This window comes from Pinus tabuliformis, chromosome 4_1 (assembly GCF_031772625.1).
Source record: "Pinus tabuliformis cultivar Carrire ecotype Pingquan chromosome 4_1, CPIR1, whole genome shotgun sequence".
Classification (NCBI taxonomy): Eukaryota; Viridiplantae; Streptophyta; class Pinopsida; order Pinales; family Pinaceae; genus Pinus; species Pinus tabuliformis.
Genome location: NC_142303.1, coordinates 668,395,538 through 668,421,189, shown reverse-complemented (window position 1 = coordinate 668,421,189; position 25,652 = coordinate 668,395,538). Strand labels below are relative to the sequence as shown.

The following is a 25,652-nucleotide window of genomic DNA, read 5'->3' as shown; positions in this document are numbered from 1 at the left end:
AGTCAAGGCATTGACTTTGACTTGTTGATGGATGTACTATTTGGACTATGTATCTCATGTTGAACATTGATTGACTAATAGAAGAAGAATTAGATCAAAAGGTTTTCCCCGTTGTGGGGTTTTTTCCTTGGTCTTTGACCAAATCTCTGTCTCATTGTGCTTGGCTATCTTCTATTGTGCATTTATTGTTTATTGTTCTATCCATAATTGCTTATATGTTATTGGGGTGATTGAAATTAGAAGAATTTTTTTAAAGTGATTATAACAACATAGAACATTGTGGAAAATTAACAGTGTAGTACTAAAGAACATAACAAGTCATATGATTGAATTTGTATCATGTAAGTGTTCTAGTTTCTAAATTCTAACAAAATTTGAATCTTTATATCTATATTCATTTCTGTTCGTGTAATTTCACTAATTTTTTATTGTTTTAATAGTAAATACACACACACGCACACACACAAACACACATACAAACCTTGTCCCCTATGTCTTGTTTATAGGGTCATTGTGTATCGAACACCTTTATTTCTGTTTTTTGCCATCATGTCTTGTGACTTAGAATTTAATTCATGCATTCTAATGGGAATCTTACTATCTCTATTACGTTCATTTCAAATATCTAATTAGACTATGGAAATATTTTTTAACATTTTTTGTTCATAAACCTTTCTATGTTCATTCATGAGATGGTTGTATTATTATAGCTAGTATATTTGTTCTCCTTATATCATCTCATTGTTTGATATAATGATGGTTTAGACTTTAGAGTCATCTTTGTTCTCAAACATATCATTATGATGTAGATGGCGATATTATCGAGACTCTACCCGTGTAAGGAATGTGGTGAGCATTTCAAAGAAATACTCAAGTAAATCCTAGACTTCTTTAGCATCTTCTTTATTTATTGTTTTGCAGGCATTTTCAATAATGATTAATTAAAGTAGGATTAATTGTTACTTTGTTGAAGAAGAATTGTATTTATTCTTGTTTTCCATTTCTATAAATTATTGAATTGAGGTGTTCCTATTTTTCTTGTTATTGTTCATACTAGATTTGATCTCCGGGTCATTTTGTTGTAGCATCAAGTTTTGTCCACTTCATCTGTTATATAGGTAAAATTAATGTTAAGTCAAACATCTAAAAATATAAAGAAGATTGTCTTTTCCAAAGTTAGTTTTAAAATATTAAATTTAAGATTATCATGAGTTGTAACACTCTCAGTGTGAGCCCTTGTGTAGTTGTACATAGTTTTACTAGGTTGGTGATCCAAGTTGTGTTGGGCCTATATGTCCATATGTATATATGTGCTTTGGGTTGGCATGTCTATGTAGATATTTTTTTGAGACCAAAGTACTTGTGTGGTTTTAGGTTGATGAGCCTATTTGCTAGAAGGCTAATGAGCCTAGCTATGTAAATATGTAACTCATATAAATAAATATACATCATTGTTGTAGACTGATTCAGAAAAGATAAGATAAATGTATTAATATCCAATGGATGACAACAATATTGAAATTCGAATGCAAAGTAGAATTTCTTGACATGATAATTTCTTGTGACATATTTATATATGTTTTCCCTTTAGCATTCTCTTTGTTCATTAGCTCATCAAGCATTTATACAAATACAATGCACAAAAAGACAAGGGACACCAGAAATTAGGCTAGAGGCCAGGCCAAAACCCACAAGGGGAAACCTTGTTACCCCCCACCAGTGGGTGACCCCATAGGAGAAATTTTACTCTTAAATTTGTCTTCAGCAGGCAGCGAACAACCCCTGACAACCACTAGTGTAGCCGATATATTGTGCCATTCGATCTCTGCTCCTTGAGCTAGTCATATGTCCCCTCGCCCATTTGTTGAGAGCATATGTTTGAAGGTGGGCCATCCAATCTTAAAGTTATGTCTTTCATTGTGCAATTAGGTGCTTGTGCTTGTTTTTCCTTGGGCACACTTGGTATGGATTATTGGGTGACTTGGAAGGATGAAGAATTAGACTATAGTCTTGTTCCCTCACTTTAATGTTGGAGAATGTAACTAGTTTCGGTCTTCATAATTTGAACTATTATGTATTTTATGTAAAAAGCAAAAGAAAAAAAAAGAAAAATTATTATTATTTTTCCAGACAAGCATGTTCTTCATGTTTCTAGGTTTTTAGGTCAAAAATCCCTCTAGTTGCCAAGTTGGCCTACCTATCAAGTCAGCCCAGAGTTGCGGGGGAGCGCCCCCCCCCCCTCGAACCCGCTCCCAATCTGTGCTCCGGGCGGGAGTGGCTCAGGAGAGGGTCGGGAGCGCGCTTCCGATAAAAAAATTTCCGCTCCCTGCCAAAATCGAGAGCGAGTTCGGAAGCGTCGCTCCTGGAGTGAAAATTACAGCTCGGGAGCGATCAGGGAGTGATCGCTCCCGAGCTTTTAATTTTCGCTCCTAGAGCGACATGCGCAACACCGGAAGCGATTCGCGCGAAAAAAATTCTGCGGACGCGAAAAAAATTTCATTTTAATTTTTTTTTTGTTTTAAAACGACTTGGGGGATAAAAAAAATTCATTGTCACTTGAATGAGTTGAGGAGAAGCTGGAGAGCAAAGGAGATTGAGCAAAGGAGCGAGGAGAAGCGAGGAGCAAGCACCGAGGAGCAAGGAGCAAGCCTGCAAAGAGGTTAGTTACATTAGTAACTTAGTAATTTAGTATTTTAAACCTTAGTTAGGTAGTAATTTAGTATTTTAAACCTTAGTTAGGTAGTAATTTAGTTTAGTTTAGTTAGTTTAATTTAGTTTAGTTTAGTTTATTTAGTAAAAGAATCATGGATCTAAATAAAATTAATAAAATAAATTAATTAATCTAAATAAATTAAATTAATTTTCTCATTCCTATTCCCATTCCCATTCCCATTAAATTTTGCAGATTCAAAAGTCTACAAATATCAAACATCATGGACCTGGCTATATTTCTTGGCATTTTCTCTTCTTGGTCCTTTTTTTTGGTTATTATGGTGCTGGAGAGTAGGAAACGAAGAGGCCAAAATGAAGAGGGGGATGAAGAAGCTGGAGAAAGTGGATTTGATGAAAACCCCAGTGAAGAGGAGCTGGAGGAGGGTGAACATGACTCTCATAAAACTAAACAAGACCAAACCCCATTGTGGAAATATGTTAACAGGCCTGAAGCAGGGAAAGGGGGTGGAACCACTAAATTTCATTGCCCCCATTGCAATAATAATTACACAAGTTCATACACCTGTGCCAGAAAACACCTCTGCGGGAAAAGGTCATGGGATGGAGATAAACAAATAGGAATCAAAACTTGTGCAGCTGTGTCAGCAACAGATAGAGCCAAATACATAAAGGGAAGAGGAGGAAGCCCAATACAAATCTAAAAAATCAAGGAGTTTCTTTGAACCAAGCTCACAATCACAAGCACAAAGAACTCCTTCAACATCCTCCCAAGGCAATGGATATGGAGGCACAGGGTCACCAGCTTTAAGGCGTAGAACCATATCAGATTTCCTTGATGAGGGGTGTAGGAATGATGTGGATTCAAAGGTTTACAGGTTTCTCTATGCATGTGGGATACCATTCAATGTTCTTCGATCACCTTATTGGCACGAAATGGTTTCTTCCATAAATGATGCCCCTAAAGGATACAAGAACCCTAGGTATGACAAGGCAAGAACCGTTGGACTTGATCATGAAAAAGCAAAAATATCACATTCTTTGAATAGAATGACAAGTTCTTGGACTGACCATGGGGTGTCCATTGTATCTGATGGATGGACAAATGTAAAAGGCAAGCCATTGGTAAGTGTTCTTGTTGCGTCTGTTAGTGGTGCCATCTTTCTAACTTCATATGATTACTCAGACAAGTTCAAGACCGCCATCAACATTGCAGAAGCATTACTTGAAACAATTGACCATATTGGGCCATACAATTTCATCCAAGTTATCACTGATAATGCTCCTAATTGTAAGGCAGCGGGAGCAATTATTGAGGATAAATACCCCAACATATTTTGGTCTGGATGTTTGGTTCACACATTGAACCTTCTGATGCATGATGTTGTCAAGAACAAAAATGCACAATACAAATGGATTGGTGATTTGTACAAGAAAGACAAACAAATGATAAAATTTATTACAAATCATAGCAATACCCATGGCCTTTTCCGCAGTCACTCAAGATTGGAGTTGTTGAAGATTGCGATAAATTGATTGCTATTGAAAGAAGAAATTGTATAAGCGATTGTTACAACATAGAACATTGAAAAATTAACACTACAATAAGGTTGTCAACATTGTCGAACATAAGCTACCTATCTTTGTGGGATGAGGTATCTAAAGGACAGATATGTGGCAGATTGGTTAATTATCTAGTAGATTTTGTAGGGTTGACTTGGCAATTGGATCGTTGGTTAGTTTGACTTGGATTTCTCTTGTTGACGAAGAATCTATAACAAAAGGATTGATTGGTTTGTTTCCACTCAATCTAGTAGGGCCTTAGGAGGGGAACCTATGGGACAACTACTAGAACAAGTGACAACAATGGGACAATGACCCATTGTCACCTCAATCAATGTCCCCTGCTCTTTATAGACTTTCACCAATGGGAGGAGTCTCAATAGGTAAGAAATCACTTAGAATGGATACGTCAATAACTAGGGACTAGGTGATTTCGCAAAGCCCATTCAAGGAAAGACATAATAAAGGCTCAATGTTTCAAAGAAGCTAACAAGCTCTCCAAGTAAGACCTTGGAGAGAGAAGATCAAGAACTAGGTTTTGAGATATGCAATGGTAATATGTATTCCTAAGGTCAAGACTTTAGGGGATGAGGTATGACCTCTCAAAGGAGCTTTATGCGATGATTTAACACTTCTAAAAGGCTCCGCACTCTCTTTGAAAGACCTAAGAAAGGCTTGCCTTAGACCTAGGGTTTATGAATATGCGTGGGAAGCAATACTTCCAAGGTACTCACTAGGTCAAGGCAAGGGAGGAGAAAGGGCTTCTTATGATTTATTATAATGAATACTAAGCTCATACAACCCTTAAAGAAGTCCCCAAGGTGAGAGAGAAAGACCTAGCTTTTCCCTCTTGGAGTGGCACCTGTTAGCTTTGCTACAGATCGCTGATAATTGAAAAAAAGCCGGAGTAAGCTTGGTCCTGTGTTTTAGCTCAAAAGGAGCCTATGCCAGGGTTCCTGCCACCCTCCACCTTGTTCATCCTCATTTCTGCTTTTTCCCGGAGTTCCTTTGTTTAAAACCGCATATAAGAGCTTTTGCTCTTAGCCCCGAGCGTAAAGTTAATGTTTCCATATAGCTATTACCTCATAACCGTGCACTTTTACAAAGTCAAATAGCCTGCGGCTTTCCCTGTCACGTCAGTCCCGCTAAACCTCGTTCATCGCCCCGCCGTCCAATCATTTGCCTGGTGATCGGACGGCATTCGCACCTCCCGCCGCTGAAACATGCACGCACAATAGCCAGCGGGGAAAGCGGTTTCCTGCGAGTCACATCCGCCATGCGTCCTCACTTGAATGGAGTCGCGCCCCCACTGTACGTTTACTGCCCATTCCCGTAAGCGGTGCAAGGAAAACCACTTACCGCCCGTCCTCCTTGTTCCTGCTCGCTATCGCTCGTGCTTGTTAGCCGCCCGTCAGCTGTTGGATCTGCCCAACCACGATCCGACGGCCCATGTGTATCCGTCCACGTACCTCCCGATATCCCCTGTAAGTCGATCTCCACCGTCCATCTGCAAGATCTGCCGGCTGTTGTTTACTCCCGATCCCGTTCATTTGTTCGCCATGCAGTCTTCACGTCCATAACCGTTCTGTACACTTGAAAGATGAAATCATCGGCTACCCTGTACCCGGCACAGTCACTCTTCAACCGCCGCATTGAATCCTTAGCAACTGCATTTAACAAGTAAGCATGGCCAAGAAGGAAAAGGGACAACTTCGAGCAATTAAAGCATTTATCAGTCATGGAGCTTCTTCTGTACAACACTCCACCTGTTCAGGAAGGACAACCAAGCACCAGAGAATGTCAAATTCACTTATTAAAGTAGCAAATTGTATCAGAAACGCGTTTTTGATAGTAAATGTGGTTGGTGGTCCATTATGACCCCTCCACGCATAGAGAAGCAGAGTAATTTTGAAAACAAACTCCATATATACCCAAAATAGAGATGTAATGAGGGTTGATGGTTGTACTCTTGATGTAAGGTTCAACTTCTGGACACTGTAACTACTATGATACTTGCAGCGTCTGGTCTTCATTTTCAGTTAATACAAGCTTCTTTTGCTGTTAATTGCTCACTTTCCACTTCTTCTTTGTTCCAGGCTATGCCTGTTATGCATTTTTCATGTGCTCTTGATGTTTAGCATTAGAGGGGCTGTCATCCCACCTCTGTGTTAGAATCTAGTATGTATCATTGAATGTGTATGTAGGTTTCTATTATTTTAATGCCAAAGAGCTGTCATCCTGTCTATGCATTAGGAAATAGATTTACAGACCTTTTTACTGGTTGCAGCCGGCCATCACATGGTCTTGTGCATCTGCTGGTGTGGTCAGTATTCTCCATGTTCACTCAATCCTCAAACTGTGAGTAATTGGTGGTCTAAAGCCTTGTAGTCTGGGGGTGTTCACCCATGTCTGGGGTTAAGCATAGTAGAAGTGGTTATCTGGCTTGAATATGCATCATTCCTTCCATTCATCCACCTATTTCCAACATTTTTGTTGAGTTTGTAATGTTCCCGAGCATCTCTGAGATACAACCTAGGAGAGTTTCTTGGGGTGATAACATTAATTGGCGCCGTTGCCGAGGAGAGGAGATTGAAGCTCAGCTTCCCTGGGAGAATGACACAGCTCCAAGCTTTGATGATAGACAAGGTTTGGACACATTTCTGGTTGATCTATTTGGTGACTCCACTGGAGGGAGACCAATCTTTGGTGACTCCATAGTATAGTCCTGGCTCAGTTTGTGAGACATACTCGAAGAAATCCTCAGAAATCACCAGCTGAATCAGTGCCTGACCCTGAGAAGATTGTCAAGTCGAAGAAAACATCACAGAAAGGAGCATCAGGATCAGGTAAGCCCAAGAAATCTTATTTGTCTCTGCATGAGGAGTTTTTAGTTGAGAATACACAATTTGAAGACTTAGAGCCTAGTGTTGCTAGTGAACAAACACCTGCAGAGATTCATAAAGCTCCTTGTCCATCTAGTTCCCCTTTGAATCTCAGTCCAAAGAAAGTTTCCCATACAGTCCATAACATCCCTTTGTCTCTGTCATCCATTTCATTGTTTCATACTACTCAATCTACTAGTGTCCTTCCACATATCCTAGTCATGGCAGGCCAACAAGTACCTACGAAGATAGAAAGAATTGTAGCTGCCAGGTATGGACCTCTGGTCTTGCCCGTTCCTTTGAATCCCATGCCTGTGGGAGAATATCAGAAGTATATGCCCAAGTTCACTAGTACAGAGGGAGTAACAACAGAAGAACACCTTGAGGCTTTTTATAGTTATGCTGATAACTTAGACATAAGTGAAAATGATGTATGGATGAGAGTTTTTGTCCAGAGCCTTGATGGAGAGGCCTAGAAGTGGTTCAGAGAACTAGCCCCTAGATCTATTGCTGATATTGAAGCCTTAGATGAAGCATTTTTGAAGCACTGGGGAGATAAAAAGGACTTGCTGTATTATCATACTGAGTTTGGTAACCTGAAGAGGGAAAATGGGGAATCATTGCCTGATTTTAATAAAAGATTCAATCGTATGTATAGTAAGATACCAGCTGAAGTAAAGCCTACCCCCACCTCTGCCAAACTCACTTATGCCAATGCTTTTGACTCTGATTTCTGCCTATTGTTGAGAGAAAGAAGATGTGCCACTCTGGCTGACATGCAGGATGTAGCACTAGAGGTGGAATCTAATATTATGGCTGCAGAAAAGCTAAAGAGTCATGCTGACAAAAGAAGGCAGAGAGGTGAGGCTTCTTCTTCCTCTGTCTCATCTTCAGAGCCTAAATTTGCCAAAATGACTAAGATGATAGAGTCATTGGCTGCTGAAATATCTAAGCTAAAGGTTGAGCAGAATTCAGGAAAGACAAGGCAGCAGAACACATTTGCTCCAAGAAATCCAAATCCATTCAGAAGAGCAAATGAACAGTTACAAATAATTCAGAGGGGTAAAGAACCAAATGAAGAACAAAAGGTTAAAGCTCATTTTCAGAATGTAGTCATGGAGGAAGAACAGTTTGAAGATGAGGATGAAATTCACTGCATGGAAGATAAAGGCAGTGCTGCCTTTTTGACATTGGCTGCATATGAAGAGTCACTATTGCAGGACTAGAACAGTCAGGAGTGGGATAGAGTGGCTGTTCTGCAGACTGAAGAACAACAAAGATATAATCTGAGGTCAAGTGCAAAAAATGTCAAAGAGAATTATGCCCAAAGAGCTGCTGTCCAAATAGAATCACAAAATATCAAACAGAGAAGACCAGCAGCTGATCCAATCATCCTCAAAGCACCAGTTCAAGAGGTAAGAGGTTCTGATAAGTTACCCTCCTCTTTCAACTTTGAGTCAGAAGTTTAGAAATTAAAAATATCTGTGCCTTTGGTAGAGTTGGTAAAGAGTGAAGTATTTAGAAAGCCTATCCTTGAAGCCCTTGAGCTAGAAACCACACAAACCTCCACTGACTCTGTCAATTTGCAAGATGATAAACCCGTTGTTGTGCTTAGCCCCATGATTGAACCTGCTGATAATAATTCTCCATCTTTTTGTGTTTCATTGACCATTCATGACAAAATCCTCCATAACTGCCTGCTAGACACAGGGGCCAACCACAATTTGATGCCTAACGCTGTCATGGAAGAGTTAGGCCTTGACATTATTCTCTTTTGATTCAAGGAAGGTGAAATGCCTAGGATTAATCAAAGACCTGGCCATTACCTTAACTTAGTTGCCTATGAAGAGTATGATGATGGATATTGTGGTAGCAGATGTTCCTCCCAAGTTTGGCATGCTGCTGTCCAGAGGATGGATTAAGAGACTAGGTGGGACACTACAGAATGATCTATCTTATGCCACTGCCCCAGTCTTTGGAGGAGAAAGCAGGAGATTGTACAGAGAAGCACAACTGGCATACATAATCAGTGATGAGAAGAACCCTACTAATCATCCCATATATGCTATAGACACTGATTTTGGAGCATGTATTCTCCAAATAGAAGAGTCTCAGAAGGCCTCAATGCATATCAGGAAACCAGTGAATCAGGCCGAGAAAGAGCAAGGAAGTCAGGTTTGGGAGATGTTCTTTGATGGAGCATGTTCCAGGGAGACTGCAGGAGCAGGGGTGGTGCTAGTATCTCCAGAGAAAGAGAGCACACAGTTGTCTTTCAAGCTGGCTTTTCAAGTCACAAATAATATAGCAGAGTATGAGGCTTTGCTATTGGGCCTTAACGTAGCAAAAGACAGAGAAATCAGGAGCATAAAGGTGTTAGGAGATGCTAATTTGATCATTCAGCAAGTAAATAAAACATCTCAAGCAAAGCACCCAAGGTTGAAAGCATACAGAGATGAGGTATGGAGAATCAGAGATTCTTTTGATTATTTCTGTATTTCATATATTCCTAGAGCCAAAAATCAGCTTGCTAATTCCCTTGCTGTGTTTGCTAGTCTATTTATCCCTCCCATGCCTCCCAGACTGATTTATGAAGTCCAAATGAAGTATAGGTCGTCCTTGCCTGATAATGTCCAGCATTGGAAAGTTTTTGAAGATGATGATGAAATAAACAGGTTTCTCCAAGTCATTGATGAGTTTTCCGAAATGCAAATTGACCAAGAAAATGAAGCCTTACAAGAAAGCCCTCAATTCCAGCTTAGAAATAAAATTGGTAAAGAGAGCATCGTCCAGCTTCCCAGCAATCATATTCCTAAGGGTTTAATTCCTCTTGAAAGACTGTTTGACCAGAATGATGTGCCTTACAAGGCTGGCCAAAAAGAAGATCAATCTACAGTCTGTAAGCATGATATAGGAAGTCCAGGTCAGCCTAGATACATAAATCTGTCCACTCATCTGTCTGCTGATCAATGTTCTGAATACTGCAATTTAATGAAGCAATTTGCTAATGTGTTTGCCTGGGAGTATAGTGACCTCAAAACCTATGATAAAAAGATTATTTAGCATAAAATCTCTCTGGAGAAAGACACCATACCTTTCAAACAGAAGTTGAGACCAATAAATCCTATGCTTCTCCCTATGATTGAAAAGGAAATTAAAAAGTTGCTGGCTGCTAAAATCATAGTCCCTCTTAGATATTCAAAATGGGTAGCCAATTTGGTGTTAGTGAGGAAGAAAAGTGGAGAAATCAGATTGTGTGTTGATTTCAGAAACTTAAATAAATGCTCTAAGAAATACAACTATCCTCTACCCAAGATGGAGCATTCACTGCAAAGGGTCTCAGGAGCCAAAGTAATGTCTTTCTTGGATGGATTTTCAGGCTTTAATAAGATTGCTGTGCATCTAGATGACCAAGAGAAGACTGCATTTACCACTCCTTGGGGCACTTCTATGTATGCTAAGATGCCTTTTGGACTGATGAATGTTGGAGCAACCTTTCAAAGAGCTATGGATATAGCATTTGTGGGAGAGAAGGATAAGTTTGTCCATATCTACCTTGATGACATAACAATATACTCCAGCAACCATCAAAACCATTTGCAGCATTTGAAAAAGGTGTTCCTTAAGTGCAGAAGGTTTGGGATTTTAGTTAATCCTAAAAAATCACAGTTTGCTTTAGAAGAAGGCAAGCTGTTGGGGCATATTGTTTCTGTTGCAGGTGTCCGAATTGACCCAGAAAGAGTAAAAGCAATACAGACCCTGTCTGTTCCGAGATCAAAGAAGGATGTCCAGTCCTTTATAGGCAAAATTAATTTTGTAAGGAGGTTTATACCAAATTTTGCAGAACTGTTGAAGCATATTACTTCCATGTTGACGAAAGGGTCAGAGGTCAGATGGACTGATGAAACAAGAAAATCATTTGAGTCCATTAAAAAAGCTATTATGGAGGCTCCCACTTTAATAAGTCCGGATTACAGCAAGGAGTTCCATATATTTTCATTTGCCTCTGAAGACACCATTGCAGCAGTTTTATTGCAAGCAGATGAAGAAGGTTCAGAGCACCCGATGGCATTTTTCAGCAAAAACTTAAGGGATGCTAAACTGAGGTATGACATTATTGAAAAACAGGCATATGCTCTTATCAAATCCTTGAAAGATTTCAGAGTTTATATTTTGCATTCCAAGATAATTGCATATGTACCTTATGCTGCAATAAAAAATGTCTTGACACAACCTGATGCCGATGGAAGAAGGGCTAAATGGATTGCAAAGCTAATTGAATTTAATATAGAACTGAAGCCCACCAAACTTGTCAGAGGTCAGGGTCCTGCCAGATTGTTAGTTGAAGAAAATTGCAGATCATTGGATTTTGATTTCCTGTGCACAATGGCAGAAATTGGTTAGACAAATGAAGAAGAGGAAGCAACTGAACCAGAGGGAAAGCGGTCAGTGGCCGAGAATCTAGCTTCTTGTGATTGGTATTCTGCAATAATTAATTTCTTGATGAAGCTAGAAATCCCTCCAGTCTTAAGCACAAGTCAAGCCAGAACTTTAAAACTTAGGGCAGCAAAATATTGTATCCATGAAAATTTGCTCTACTGGAGGGATCCATCTGGAGTGCTCCTGAGGTGTCTGGACAAAGAACAATCAATAGAAGTTATGCAACAGTTTCATTCCAGCATGTGTGGAGGACACCATTATTAGAAGACTACTGCCCACAAAATCCTCAGAGCTGGATACTATTGGCCCACCTTGTTTTCTGATGTGTTTTCATTTGTTAAATCTTGTGATAGGTGCCAAAGATTTGAAGGAAAGCAGCAGCTAAAGTCCCTGCCCTTAAAACTAATACATGCAAAAGGACCTTTTTAGCAGTGGGGCTTGGATTTCATTGGAGAAATCAATCCACATTCCAGTGGCCAGCACAGATGGATATTAGTAGCCATTAATTATTTTACTAAGTGGATTGAAGCAATCCCTACCAGGAAGGCTGATCATAAGGTGGTCATGAAGTTTTTAATGGAAAATATCTTTACCAGGTTTGGTTGTCCGCATAAATTAGTCACAGATAATGCAGCGGCCTTCAGGGCAAAAGAATTGGTGGAAATGTGTGATTCAATGGGTATTAGACTTATTCATTCTACCTCATATTATCCTCAAGGAAATGGTCTAGCAGAATCCTCTAATAAAAGCCTGATAAGGATAATTAAGAAACCGTTAGAGGACAATAAAAAGAATTGGGATTCTAAGCTCAAGTATGCATTGTGGGCTGACAGAGTGACTATTAAAAAATCCATAGGGAATTCTCCATTTAAGCTGGTATATGGCACTGAAGCTGTATTCCCAATTCAATTAACTCTCCCTGTGGCGAAGTTCCTGCAACCAGAACAAAATGAGGAAGAAGACATGGCACGAAGGATCACTGATTTGGCAGAGGTGCATCAAATCAGAGAACAACTGGTTGAAAGGGCTGCAGCACATCAGAAAAAGATCAAGGAAGCTTTTGGCAAAAGGACAAAATCAGACAATTTTCAGGTTGGAGACTTGGTTCTGAAGTGGGATGCATTGAAGGAAAAGAAGGGCAATCATGGGAAGTTTGATGCTTTTTGGAAAGGGCCTTTTATCATTTCTTAGATTCAAGGGAACAACACCTTCATACTGAAAAGTATGGGAGGAGAGGCAGTTTTTGATGGCCCAGTTAATGGGCGTTTTCTAAAAATTTATGTTGTTTAAGGTCTTTTGGCCTTAAAGTTGTAAATATTTTGTTTTATCAGTTTAGTGTAAGCAAAGTAGACTCCATGCCCAATGGAACACTAGCAATTTTGCTAATTTGTTTTCATCAGGAAGGCATTGGTCTGCAGGTTCTTGAGACCTCACAGGGAGGATCTCATCCCTAGAAGGAGCCAGTGTTAGCTCTGCTACAGATTGCTGATAATTCAAAAAAAAGCTAGAGTAAGCTTGGTCCTGTGTTTTAGCTCAAAAGAAGCCTATGCCAGGGTTCCTGCCACCCTCCACCTTGTTCATCCTCATTTCTGCTTTTTCCCAGGGTTCCTTTGTTTAAAACCGCATATTAGAGCTTTTGCTCTTAGCCCCAAGCATAAAGTTAATGTTGTCATATACCTATTACCTCATAACCGTGCACTTTTACAAAGTCAAATAGCCTGTGGCTTTCCCTGTCACATCAGTCCCGCTAAACCTCGTTCATCTCCCCGCCGTCCGATCATTTGCCGCGCGATCGGACGGCATTCGCACCTCCTGCCGCTGAAACATGCACGCACAATAGCCAGCGGGAAAAGCGGTTTCCCGCGAGTCACATCTGCCACGCGTCATCACTTGAATGGAGTCGCGCCCCCACTGTACGTTTACTGCCCATTCCCATAAGCGGTGCGGGGAAAACCATTTACCGCCCGTCCCGCCTGTCCCCGCTCGCTATCGCCTGCGCTTGTTAGCCTCCCGTCAGCTGTTGGATCTGCCCGACCATGATCCTACGGCCCACGTGTATCCATCCACGTATCTCCCGATATCCCTTGTAAGTCGATCTCCGCCGTCCATCTGCAAGATCCGCCGGCTGTTGTTTACTCCCGATCCCGTTCATTTGTTCGCCATGCAGTCTTCGTGTCCATAACCATTCTGTACACCCGAAAGATGAAATCATCGGCTACCTTGTACTCGGCACAGTCACTCTTCAACCACCACATTAAATCCTTAGCAACTGCATTTAACAAGTAGGCATGGCCGAGAAGGAAAAAGGACAACTTCGAGCAGTTAAAGCATTTATTAGTCATGGAGCTTCTTCTGTACAACACTCCACCTGTTCAGGAAGGACAACCGAGCACCAAAGAATGTCAAATTCACTTATTGAAGCAGCAGATTGTATCAGAAACCCGTTTTTGATAGTAAATGTATTTGGTGGTCCATTATGACTCCTCCACGCATAGAGCAGCAGAGCAATTTTGAAAACAAACTCCATATATACCCAAAACAGAGATGTAATGAAGGTTGATGGTTGTAGTCTTGATGTAAGGTTCAACTTCTAGAGACTGTAACCACCGAGATACTGCAGCGTCTGGTCTTCATTTTCAGCTAATACAAGTTTCTTTTGCTGTTAATTGCTCACTTTCCACTTCTTCTTTGTTCTAAGCTGTGGCCGTTATGCATTTTTCATGTGCTCTTGATGTTTAGCATTAGAGGGGCTGTCATCCCACCTCTGTGTTAGAATCTAGTATGTATCATTGAATGTGTATGCAAGTTTCTGTTATTTTAATCCCAGAGAGCTGTCATCCTGTCTGTGCATTAAGAAATAGGTTTGCAGACCTTTTTACTGGTTGCAGCCAGCCATCACATGGTCTTGTGCATTTGCCGGTGTGGTTAGTATTATCCATGTTCACTCAATCCTCAAACTGTGAGTAATTGGTGGTCTAAAGCCTTGTAGTCTAGGGGTGTTCACCCATGTCTGGGGTTAAGCATAGTAGAAGTGGTTATCTGGCTTGAATATGCATCATTCCTTCCATTCATCCACCTATTTCCAACATTTTTGTTGAGTTTGTAATGTTCCCGAGCATCTCTGAGATACAACCTAGGAGAGTTTCTTGGGGTGATAACATCACCTAGGGCAAGAGATTTTATGGATGAAACTCGAGCGGATGCCCACCAAAATAGGAGCATAGGTAGTCTATACCCTAAGCTTGATGTGTGGATCCTCAAACTCCTGAAAAATCACCGCCCTAAAATTTCGCTGCAAGCCCTAGATTTCCTCCCTACCTTTAGAGGACCAAATTTTAGGAGGAGAAAATATGGAGAAGAGAAGAGTTGATCACCAAACTTATTGGACTAGTGCCTAGTCCTTTGGGCTATGGATTCTTAGATGATTTAAAATTGGCCAAAACCATCCTTAAGGAGGCTAAAGATTGATGTCAAAGCAACCAACCTTTAACATTTGTCGACTCAAGATTTATGAAGTTTTAAGGAAGAAAGACAAAATTTCATCCACTAGGAACATTCATCTTTTACCATACAATGAGTAGCATTTGCAATTGCCAACCAAGAAGCTTTCCTCAAATGATTTTCAACAATTGGGGCACAATAACATTAACCTAGTTGCAACAATTTCATACATTAGACATAATTCCAAAAAATATTGAGCAAGAAGCACTTACAAAATGACAATATGATATATCCATCCACAAATCATGAGATAGCACTAAAGAAGATCGAAAATTCTAGCTCCAAATGTCAAAACGCATCTAAGAATCTCCAATAGCCTCCAAAGAAAAAGTGTGAGTTCTTTTACAAGAGAAGAATCCAAGTGATGATGATGACTTCTCACAAATGAGACTCATCTCTATGTAAATGAATCTCTCCTAAATGGAATTAGCTTAATGAGCCTCCAAAATTATAAAATGATGTGCAAATAACAAATATTGGTGATAAGCCCACCATGTAGCTAATAAAGTGGTGAAGAAGCCATCCATAAGTGAGCTGAAATGATGAAATCGTGATTTAGTAGGGTCATTTGAGGGCCTCATTCAATCCTCAAGGTACCATGATGAGAGAGAGGGATCCATGAATGATGGACAAGGGGGCGGCCCCTTAATCTCTATATAAATCATCAAGTGGTGCTCCAAAGTGGCTCTAGGGCACAAGTAATGGTCTCATGAGTCTCCTGATGAAAAGCAAGCCTGTAGATTGCTCCAAATGAGGGCATTGATGATGGTGCATGGCCTCCCATGTCTCAAGGGTGAGACAAACCTCCTCTGGGCCTCAGATCAACTACCAAACCATGTATACACGGGTAAGTTAGCTAGGGGCAATGTTGGTGCAAATGCATCATCTCATGGATAATGTGGAGCAATGAACAAGTCGTTGAGGGTGCCCATGGCATGAGATAATGCTTTGTCACATGATGGAAACCCATGGCTCTTGAAGCATCCCCTACAAGTGTCAACATGATCCTCTGGTGGGCTTGGGCCCCAGTTAAGTTACCCAGCCCATGATGAAGCTACCTGTCAATTATGCATAAGATCCAATGTGTCTCCTCACCATCAAGTACAATAATTCATTAGTGCCTATAAGTGAACTAAGCTTGTTAATCCGAGACACAAATGAGACTTCATAATGGGTTTCCCTTCCAAATTTGGGGCTTTGAACATATAATAGTGTTACCTCCCTAGGTACGAGTGGCTAATAAACAACCCTATTAGGTGTTCCCAGCCCCTAAAGGGGCAGGCCTGTCCAAGGTACATCCTTCAAGTGATAGGGGTCATGTGGATAACGATGAGGTGTATTGGGATATAGGTGTCTCACGGCCAAATGCCATGGGTTCAAGGGTGGTAATGATGAGGGATGTTCACATATTTGGGTGTATAGATGTAGGAGGGAGCATTCGTGGTACATGAGTTATCCTAGCCTTTGTTTTTCTACCCTTCTTCATTTGTCTTTTGCCTTTTCTTGAATTTTCTTTTATTATACTGCTCGGGGCTCCAGGGGATGAGAGCATGTTGTGTATGATATAAGCAGTGATTACCCCCTTAAGGTGGGGCAGTGCATCACCCACTAGGGGTTGGGACATGCATGGGTTCCTTAATGAGGCGGGGGGCACTCATGGGGCCGTAGGAACTAGGGTGATGGCCATAATGAAGGGATGGAGCTCATGTTTGGTTTTTTTCCCACGCTTTATTTTAATGTCCTGGCCATCTTTTGCATTTTATGATATTCTTTTCTTTTGTTTGTGGTTGTGATTTGCTTTTATCTTTTTTTTAACTGCATTAACCTTCGGGGCAATGTTCTAGGTCCGACCCAAACATGTGGACAAGGGGAGGGGAATTACCAAAGCCTCATGGATCAAGAGAGGAAAGATGGTGAAATAGGGCATGTAATGCGTGGAGGGGAGTGAAAATTTTGAAACTGAAAAACTTGACTGTGCTACGAAAATCAGGGTTTCCCTAGTGTCCATCCTGAAGCTATAAGCCAATAGGGGAGATCCCACGAGACTAAGGTTGAGGATTAACCACCCATTTAAGTGTTATAAATCGGGAGGCTTTATAGTTTAATTTAGATTTATCTTTCTTTGATAACTACTTGTGAAATCTGTTGGCTTCTTATTAATTCAATTTTGTGTTTCTTCATCAAACAATTATCAAATATAAAACATGAAGATCACAGTACAAAAAAACACAAGATCTATGCTCCAGGCCACGGCAACAACCCTCCAAGGGGAAAACTCAGAAAATTTCTCTTCTTATAGAATCTGATAAAAAATGAGATATCCAAGAGCCATGACAACAAAAAACTTCAACCTCTAGATGCCAAGTCCAACCCTCCTTTCTACACAACAAATCCATCATATAGAGACAAGCAACAAGAGATGTACTAAGGTAGAACTTCCACAAATTCCAGCTCAAGAAGAACTTTCTTTCAGACTTTTTCCCTCCACTTCTTCTCTGCCTTTTCTGCAATATTTCATACCATAATCATTCCAGTGTGTGTCCAAATGAGCTCCATATTCCCTCTATTTATACAGTCCAAAGGGGTGTGAATAGGCATGTCCATTGGGGAAGGGCCAGACTCCTGCGTTTAATTGAAGGGAATGGTCCCTCACATGTTTTCCATTGGCACATCCTTGACAAGCTCCATCATGATCCACACAAATCTCAGGCATTCTAGATACCATCTTTCTCACTTTAGGCAAGGCTTCATAATGAAGGTGAGTGAATCTTCGGTGCCACCGTTCACATTGATGATTCCTATCATAAATCAATGCTTAGATCGGTCTTCCATTGACTTTATAAAGGCCTTCAATTCTTGATCCCAAAGTGAAGGCATCCCTCAAGTGAGATTTCATTGGCTAGGTAAGGACCTTTCCATTTATAAAAACAACTTTCATTCCTTTGTCCTCTAAGGTAGATATAGACCCAAGATTCTTTTTCAATCTCGACATATACATAACATCTTGTATATGTATAGTTTGACTATAATATAAGTGAAATGAAACAAAACCAAACCCCTTCACAGGATAGGTAGAATTGTCCCCAAGAATGATCTTCAAATTTGTCTCCCTTCCAGCCAAGTTTGAGTGGACTTCACGATAACTAGTGAACTGTCTAGAAGCCCCACTATCTACCAACCAACTATCAAAGAAATCTGGAGGAGAGGAACTAGAAATAACAAAAATAAGAAAGTATTCAAATTAAGTAGCAACTGCATTATTTTCATACCTTGAGTTCCTTGGTCTCTTGGGAGGATGATGACCTTCTTCACCAGCAATAGGAGCTTCTCTTCTTCTTCTATAGTTAGACCTGTTATTGTTGTAGACATGATTGTTGTTGTTGATTCTAGGATCATTACCATTCTCCAGGCAATGTCAAGCATATTGACCATATTTGTGGCAATTGTAGCATTGAACTTTGTCTCTTTTAAATCGTCTATTGGAGTCCCTAGATGCTAGTGCAGAGTTTCTTGAATTAGATGGTCCTCATCTTCCTTTCCTCTTCTTGTCTTGAGCAACACATGCAGTGGGTGCTCCTTCTTCATGCTTTTGAATTCTCCCTCTAGAGATCATCTCGGTCTCCTCTTGAGTGCACTTGCCTAATAGCTCATCAAATGAGGGAAACCTGTCATTGTTGCTAATGGTGGTAATAAATGTCTCCCAAATTGGAGGAAGACCTCCAAGTGCAATTAGTACCAGCTCTCTATCAGATGTAATTTCTCCAACAGACAATAGTTGATCCTTGAGTTGGGATATCTTCATGAAGTATGACTACACAGTCTCTCCCTTGTTCATCTTAATGTCCTTGAGTTGATTCTTTAAAGAAAGAATATGGTTTAAGTTGTTGACTTCATACATCCTAACTAGCTTATCATACATTTCCTTAGACTTCTTCATCTTTGCAACATAAGTGATCAAATGATCTCTCAAAGAATCAATAATGATTTTCTTAGCTTTGACCTCACATTTCTTGTACTTGCACTTGATAGTAGCAGAAGCATTCTTTGGAGGCTCAGGTATCTTTCCTTCAACATATTCCAAAAGATCATTCTCCTACAAAGTCAAATCAACCCTAGTTCTCCAAACAACATAGATGAGTCATTCAACTTCTCTTCAATCTTGAAGTGTGGGGTAGTCACCTTGACCAAGTCAAATGCTCTTTAGTAGCGGATAAGATGTCTTCAAAGGGTGACTACTCTTGTCTCCTTGGGCTTGTCTTCACGTCAACTCTCATACCATGTTAATTTTTCAATGTTCTATGCTATAACAACACTTAGACAATTTCTTCTTCTAATAGCAATCAATTTATCCAATTATTTTCAATCACCGAATAACATTAAGCAATTGTAGATAGAACAATAAACCAAATGCACAATTAGAAAACTGCCAAGAATAATTGAGACACAATTGTAGATAGAACAATAAACCAAATGCACAATTAGAAAATTGGCAAGAATAATAGAGACACAGAGATTTATGGTCAAAGATGAGTGAAAATCCTATTCAAATTCTTCTTCTATTAGATTGTCATCAAATGTTCAACGAAGGGTTACATAGTCCAAGTACATCAACAACAAGTCAAAAGGCAAAGCCTTGACCAACCAAGTCAACCAACCAATATTAAATCAAATGAGTATAAAAGTCAAATTTGGTCAAACTTTAGATCTGCAATTTCTAGTCAAAGTCAACAGTAGTCAATGTAGCCCTAACCAGTCCTTGGTCAGCAGTCAAATTTGTTCCAAATAGTTTGATCAACCAATCAAATAATGCAGCCTCTTCTGCTTGATCAAACTTATTGAAAACAATGTCAAACTCTCAGTCAAAGGAGAGAGAAAGTCTGCGGTCAAACCCTAACAAGACCTGTGGTCAAACCAGTCAACATATGTTCATAAATCCTTGGTCATAGTCTCCTCAAACTCAGCCTCCAAGACAGTCAAAGAATGAGGTCAAACGAAGTCAAAATTTTCAAGTCAAATCCAAGTCCAAGATGCTAAAAACAGTCCCAAAACAGAAAGTCAACGCTGGTTAACAGAAGTAACTCTCTCTCCTTCGTACATGTGAACTCAGACCTGCAATTTTCAGAGAAGATCAAACCAAATGAAGAAAGAATGTGTGTGATGAGGATGCCTCCAAGTGATGCCAAATGATGTCTATTTATATGTGGTCTTGGAGTTCGAATTTCCTCTTCCAGGCCGACTTGTACTTTTTGATGTGACATGGACCAACATTAAAAATAATATTTTCCCACATGCAAATTTAATTTTTCCAAGGACCAATGGGGTCTCCTTAAGGTGTGTTGGGCTAATCCAAAGAGGGAATTGATCCCTCAGCTGCCAATTTTCAACATGTAGCTGAAATCATACTGAGATATTAACCTTCCTGTAGCTCTCACCATCATGAAGAAAATGCCTCTCTGAAACTTGCATCATTATGGAGAATATGCCTTCTCTGAAACTTGCATCATTATGGAGAATATGCCTCTCTGAAACTTGCATCAACATGTACCTCTGAAACTCGCTTTCAAACCTTAGAAAACTCGGATGTCACATAATTGTTGTGCCTTAGAAAATTCGTATGTCACAGACCTGTTTTGCCTTAGGGAAACTAGGATATCATAGCACTGTCCTGCCTCCGAAACTTGAATATCACTCTTTTAAACAGATGATCGAATGTGTGTCCAATGGTGAAGTAAAGGTGCCAATATATATTTGTTTGTTCATGCGAAAAGGTGCCTCAAATAGCACAACCAACCTGATGGGTCGGAGGGCCGACTTGGCAGCTTGGAGGGACAAATGTCACTGACAAAAACTAAATTTTTCTTCTTTTCATAGGGTCATGAAGAAATGCCCTTTGAATTTTTCTTTTGACCAAAATAAAGCATGAAGGACATGTTGCAAAATAATAATAATTTTCCTCTTTCGTTTTGACATAAAATACATATTGATACAATGACATTTATGAAGACCCAACCTAGTTACAATTCCAACAGTCCGTCTTAACTAGGGAGGTATTCATAATGACTTTTCGGGATATTCTAAAGTTGAGAACTTCTATAAGAAAGATTCTAAATTGATAAGCATCACTGATGATAACATCATCATAACCGACTGTTAATTTTAGATAACAATGGTATGTTATATGCTTGCAACAATTACTTCAATGTCCTGTTATTAACCCAATGATAATTTCCACTTATTTTCAAATAGCAATCACATAAACCATTAATTGACATTAAGAGTAACTGTAGATGGAACATGAATAACAAAATGCAGAAGATAAGCCAAGACAAGAGAACACAAGGATTTGGCTCAAGCCAGGGGAAAGCCCCAAGATGGGGAAACCCTTGATTAATCCTTCTTATTATCAAATATCAAATGTTCAGTAGAGAGAATATCCAATAGAGTACAATGATGAAACTTTCTAATTAAATGATTCAATACGACTGCCCTTAGTCAAATAAATAGCCCAATCAAAATCTGCAATTCTGCTCAGTCAACAACAGTCAAACAAGCATAACCAGAAAGTTAACAGTGATCAATGCAGCAGTAAAAATGTCCTCCTTCAGCTCGGTCAAGGTCAAAGCAATTTGGCCTTCCTTGGAGGTCAACCAGCAGCGAAAACAATTAACAAAGGAGCAGTCAAACTTGGTCAACCAGAATGTCAACCCTACGGTCAAATTAGTCAACACAGGCCTGCGGTCAAGCTGCCCAGATTTCCTCGATTTTTTTGCCTAGCAACTTGGCCCTCCAAGGTCGAACTTTTGGTGGTTAAACAAAGTCAAACAAAGGATAGAAACTCGGTCAAACAAAGACAACCTGTCTTGCTGCAGAAAATCAGCCCAAACAGTCAAAGTTGCCTCCAAAAATCTCGCATGTGTGAGATGAATAAGCTGCCTTGCAATCTGTACGAACCAATCAATGTAGGAGAGAGAAGGAATGATGTGTTATGAATGTGCCAAATGAGGTTGGAGGTCTCTTCTATTTATATGTGATGGAGAGGGGTTCAATTTGTCTAATTAACCCCAAGCTGACCTTGACCAATTGCACATGTGTGGGCTGACCTTCAAAATCATATTTCTCCTTGTCCAAATTCAGTGAGCCTTAGGTCAATTTTGGACCTCTCGGAAAGAGGAATTCAATCCAATAATCATCTTCTTCAAATGAGCTGCCCAAAGTGGAATTTGGCCCTAGTTGCACATTTTAACACTCCCTCTCAACTAGGGAGAATTCCACCTGCCAATATCCATCCATCATCATGCCATCCTGATCATCATGTACTATCTTTGCATCTCATCTCGTCTCTGTTGAAGATTGATATAGATAATAAGAAGGATCGATCGAGAGTGAGTCACAAGACATTACCACTCTCCATTGACAAAAGTCAATCCACATAACCAGGGGTAGAACCCCAATCAGACTTGATCCTAAGTGATCAAGTTGTTGAACATCATGCATCCTAGACATAGGGAATACGATAGTACACAATGCATCCATCTGTAGTGCTATGTTCCCTAACCACTTTTCTTAACACATTGGCCAAATGAGAGGCACTTCCCAATCGTCCGAGACTGCAAGGGTAGGATGTATGCTGGGGCATCTGCAAGAGAAGGTGAACCACTCATCCTGCTCATATGCCATAGGAGAAGGTGAACCACTCATCCTATGCATATATCATCAGCCATAGGGGAAGGTGAACCACTCACCCTATGTTCACATATATCATCATGGGGTATCACAGGGGATGGTGAACCACTCACCCTATGGTCTCACATAGCTCCAAGAAGTACCCCAGGCACCCAGGAGTTCCCAGAGCTCAATGTCCAACTCAAGCAGGACTCTCATGGGAGGGTCCTTCCATGACTCTAGGTATCTCTCAGAAGGCTAAGAACTTGACCTTCCCCAAGGGCTTCGTGAGGATGTCTGCAATCTGTTCATCTATCCTGATGTATTGGAGCCTTATTGCTTTGCGTTGTACCATATCCCAGATAAAGTGGTATCTGATATAAATATGCTTGGAGCGGTCATGGAACACGAGATTCTCTGAAAGGCAAATCCCACTTTGATTGTCGCAGTATATAATGGTGGTATCCAACACATGCTCAAATAGTTCACTAAAGAGCTTCCTCAACTAAATAACTTCACAAAAGGCCATACTAGCTACAACATATTCAACCTTGGTGAGGCTTAAAGTAACCTATTTTTACTTCCTTCTCATCCAAGAAAATGAAGTAGATCCCAAAGAGAAGCAACATCCTAATGTGCTCTTTCTATCCACCACACTGCCAACCTAGTTAGAGTCAAAATATCCATGTAACCTTAAATTCCCGACAGTGTATCTTTGTCCTGTTACCCACCATTTTGTGCGTGATATCCTTAGGAGAATTTTTTTCTCCAAGATGGTCCTCAGCTGGCAGCCAACAATCCCTTGTAGCCACCAACTAGCTCGTTGTGCCATTTCTCTGCAACCTAAGCCAACCATGTGGTCCCTCACCCATCTATCATGCTCGTATGTTTGAAGATGGACCTCCTGAACCTAAAGGTATGCCTTGTCATTTGGTAATTGAGTATTGTAGTTTGCTTATCATGGATACCTCAGGGAATGGATTAATGGGGGATTCAACTGAAAAAATGGGCTAGGTATGTGCTCTTGTCCCCTAAACCTCTTTTGGATGTTAACCTTAGACCCTTGTCCCATGGGATCTCCTTTACTGACCTTTGGCCTTTAGGAATGGTATTACATGTGAAACCCTGATTTGGGTTGCGTGGTCCCACTCCCTCATCTGCATATATCACTCCCCTTCCACTCATTATAACTCAGTTCATCATTTCTCTCACCTGGGTCCACATTCCTCCATTGGGTCCACATAGGGCTAGCCTTCCCCCTCCCCTTGCCCACAGCTTGAGTCGGGCCTGGAATGATGCCCCAGAGGTTGATGCATCTGGAAAGAAAAGAAAAAGCCCCGAAGGTTGATGCAGCTGAAAAGAAAAGGAAAAGCATAATTGGCCACATTCAACAAGAAGATGTACCACAAAATGCAAAAGATGGCCAGGACAAACACATTTAGCATGTGGGCAAAAACCAATACATGAGCTCTACCCCATCATCATGGCCATCACCTTGGTTCCTATAGGCACTAGATGAGACTCCTTTATCAGTCATGAACCCATGATTGTCCCAACCCCTGGTGGGCAATGAACCGCCTTACCTTAAAGGGGGCATCCATTGCTATACCTTACTATTACATATCATGCTCTTATCCCTTGAGCCCTGAGCAGTTAATTAAAGAAAAATCATAAAAGACAAAAGGAATATAAAAAAGGGTGGAAAAATCAAGGTCGGGGCACCTCATGCACCACGATTGCTCCCTTCTATACATTATATACCTAAGTGTGGGCTTCCCTTTTATTAGCTACCCTTGTACCCCAGCATGTGGCCCAGGGCTTCCCCTTTCATTCCTTACTCTTTCATCTCTTTATCACATGCCACCACCCTTTGAAGGATGTACCTTGGACATACTATCCCCTTTAAAAGTAGAAACCACCTAATAAGGTACTGGTTAACCCCATTTGTAGCTTAAAGACATTAGCACATGCCAAAGGCCACTATGGAAGGCCATACCATTATGAAGTTCCCACCTGTTGTCCATGGTTTGTAAGCTCTTTAACTCAATTTCCTTTAATGACTTGTTAAATTGGAAGGCTATGGGATGCATTGGATCTTACGTAGGATTAGAGCTGGTCTCCATTTTGGGTTTGGACTCCCTATACAGGGTCCTAACCCTCTAGAGGGCTACATTGGCACATGTAAGGTGTGCATTGAGAGCCATGGGTTTCCATAGCAGCAAGCAACACTCCATGGATCCCCAAAGATGTTTAGAGATTGCTTGAGATTCACCCATTGGACGAGGAAGATGCACCTGGCTCACTATGTCTAGCAGACCCCATAGTTGTACCATGCACTTGGTAGATACCTAGGACTTGTATGCTGATGTGGCATCACTTACACTAGTGACCATCATCTAAGCCCTTACAGATGGTCTACAGGCATCTTCGATCTACTTGGAGACCCATGAAGTTACTTGTGTGCCCTCACACACATTGGGAGTACCATAGGTTTATTATTTGGAGAACAAGGGGCCAGCCCCTTGTCCACTACATCTGGGAGTCCTATTCATCATTATGGCACCTATGGACTTTATCAGGCTTCTGAAAAGGCCCAACGACATGTATTATTGATCATTCGACATCTTGAGAGACTTATTCTTTTGTTTATGAGCTAGTTTGGTGGGCTTGTCACCAAAAGTTAGTTGTTTTGCACATTATTTTATTCTAGGGGATAATGTAGGTCCAAGTAGCTAAATCGAACAAATTAGAAGTGTATAAATAGAAGTGACGAGGATTCATTTTGGCATCATCACTTGGATTTCGAACTAGTATCTCTTTAGAGATTTTTGCTATCATTCTTGGAGGATGAATTTTTGGAGCATGGAATGAATTTTGATGTTTGGATAATTTTCATATGCCTTGGAGCTTCTTGATGGCAAGTTTTTTTGGATGGTT

General features: G+C 40.5%; 1 protein-coding gene across 2 annotated transcripts in view; it reads left to right on the top strand.

Moving 5' to 3' along the window:
* Window positions 1-25,652, top strand: part of ERV1 (Erv1/Alr family protein) — a 240,133-nt gene that overhangs the window by 179,315 nt on the left and 35,166 nt on the right. For both annotated transcript variants that reach the window (XM_089423484.1, XM_089423483.1), the window contains one exon: window positions 810-874. In XM_089423484.1, coding sequence (XP_089279610.1) covers window positions 810-874 — 65 coding nt within the window. The remainder of the gene's footprint in view (window positions 1-809; window positions 875-25,652) is intronic.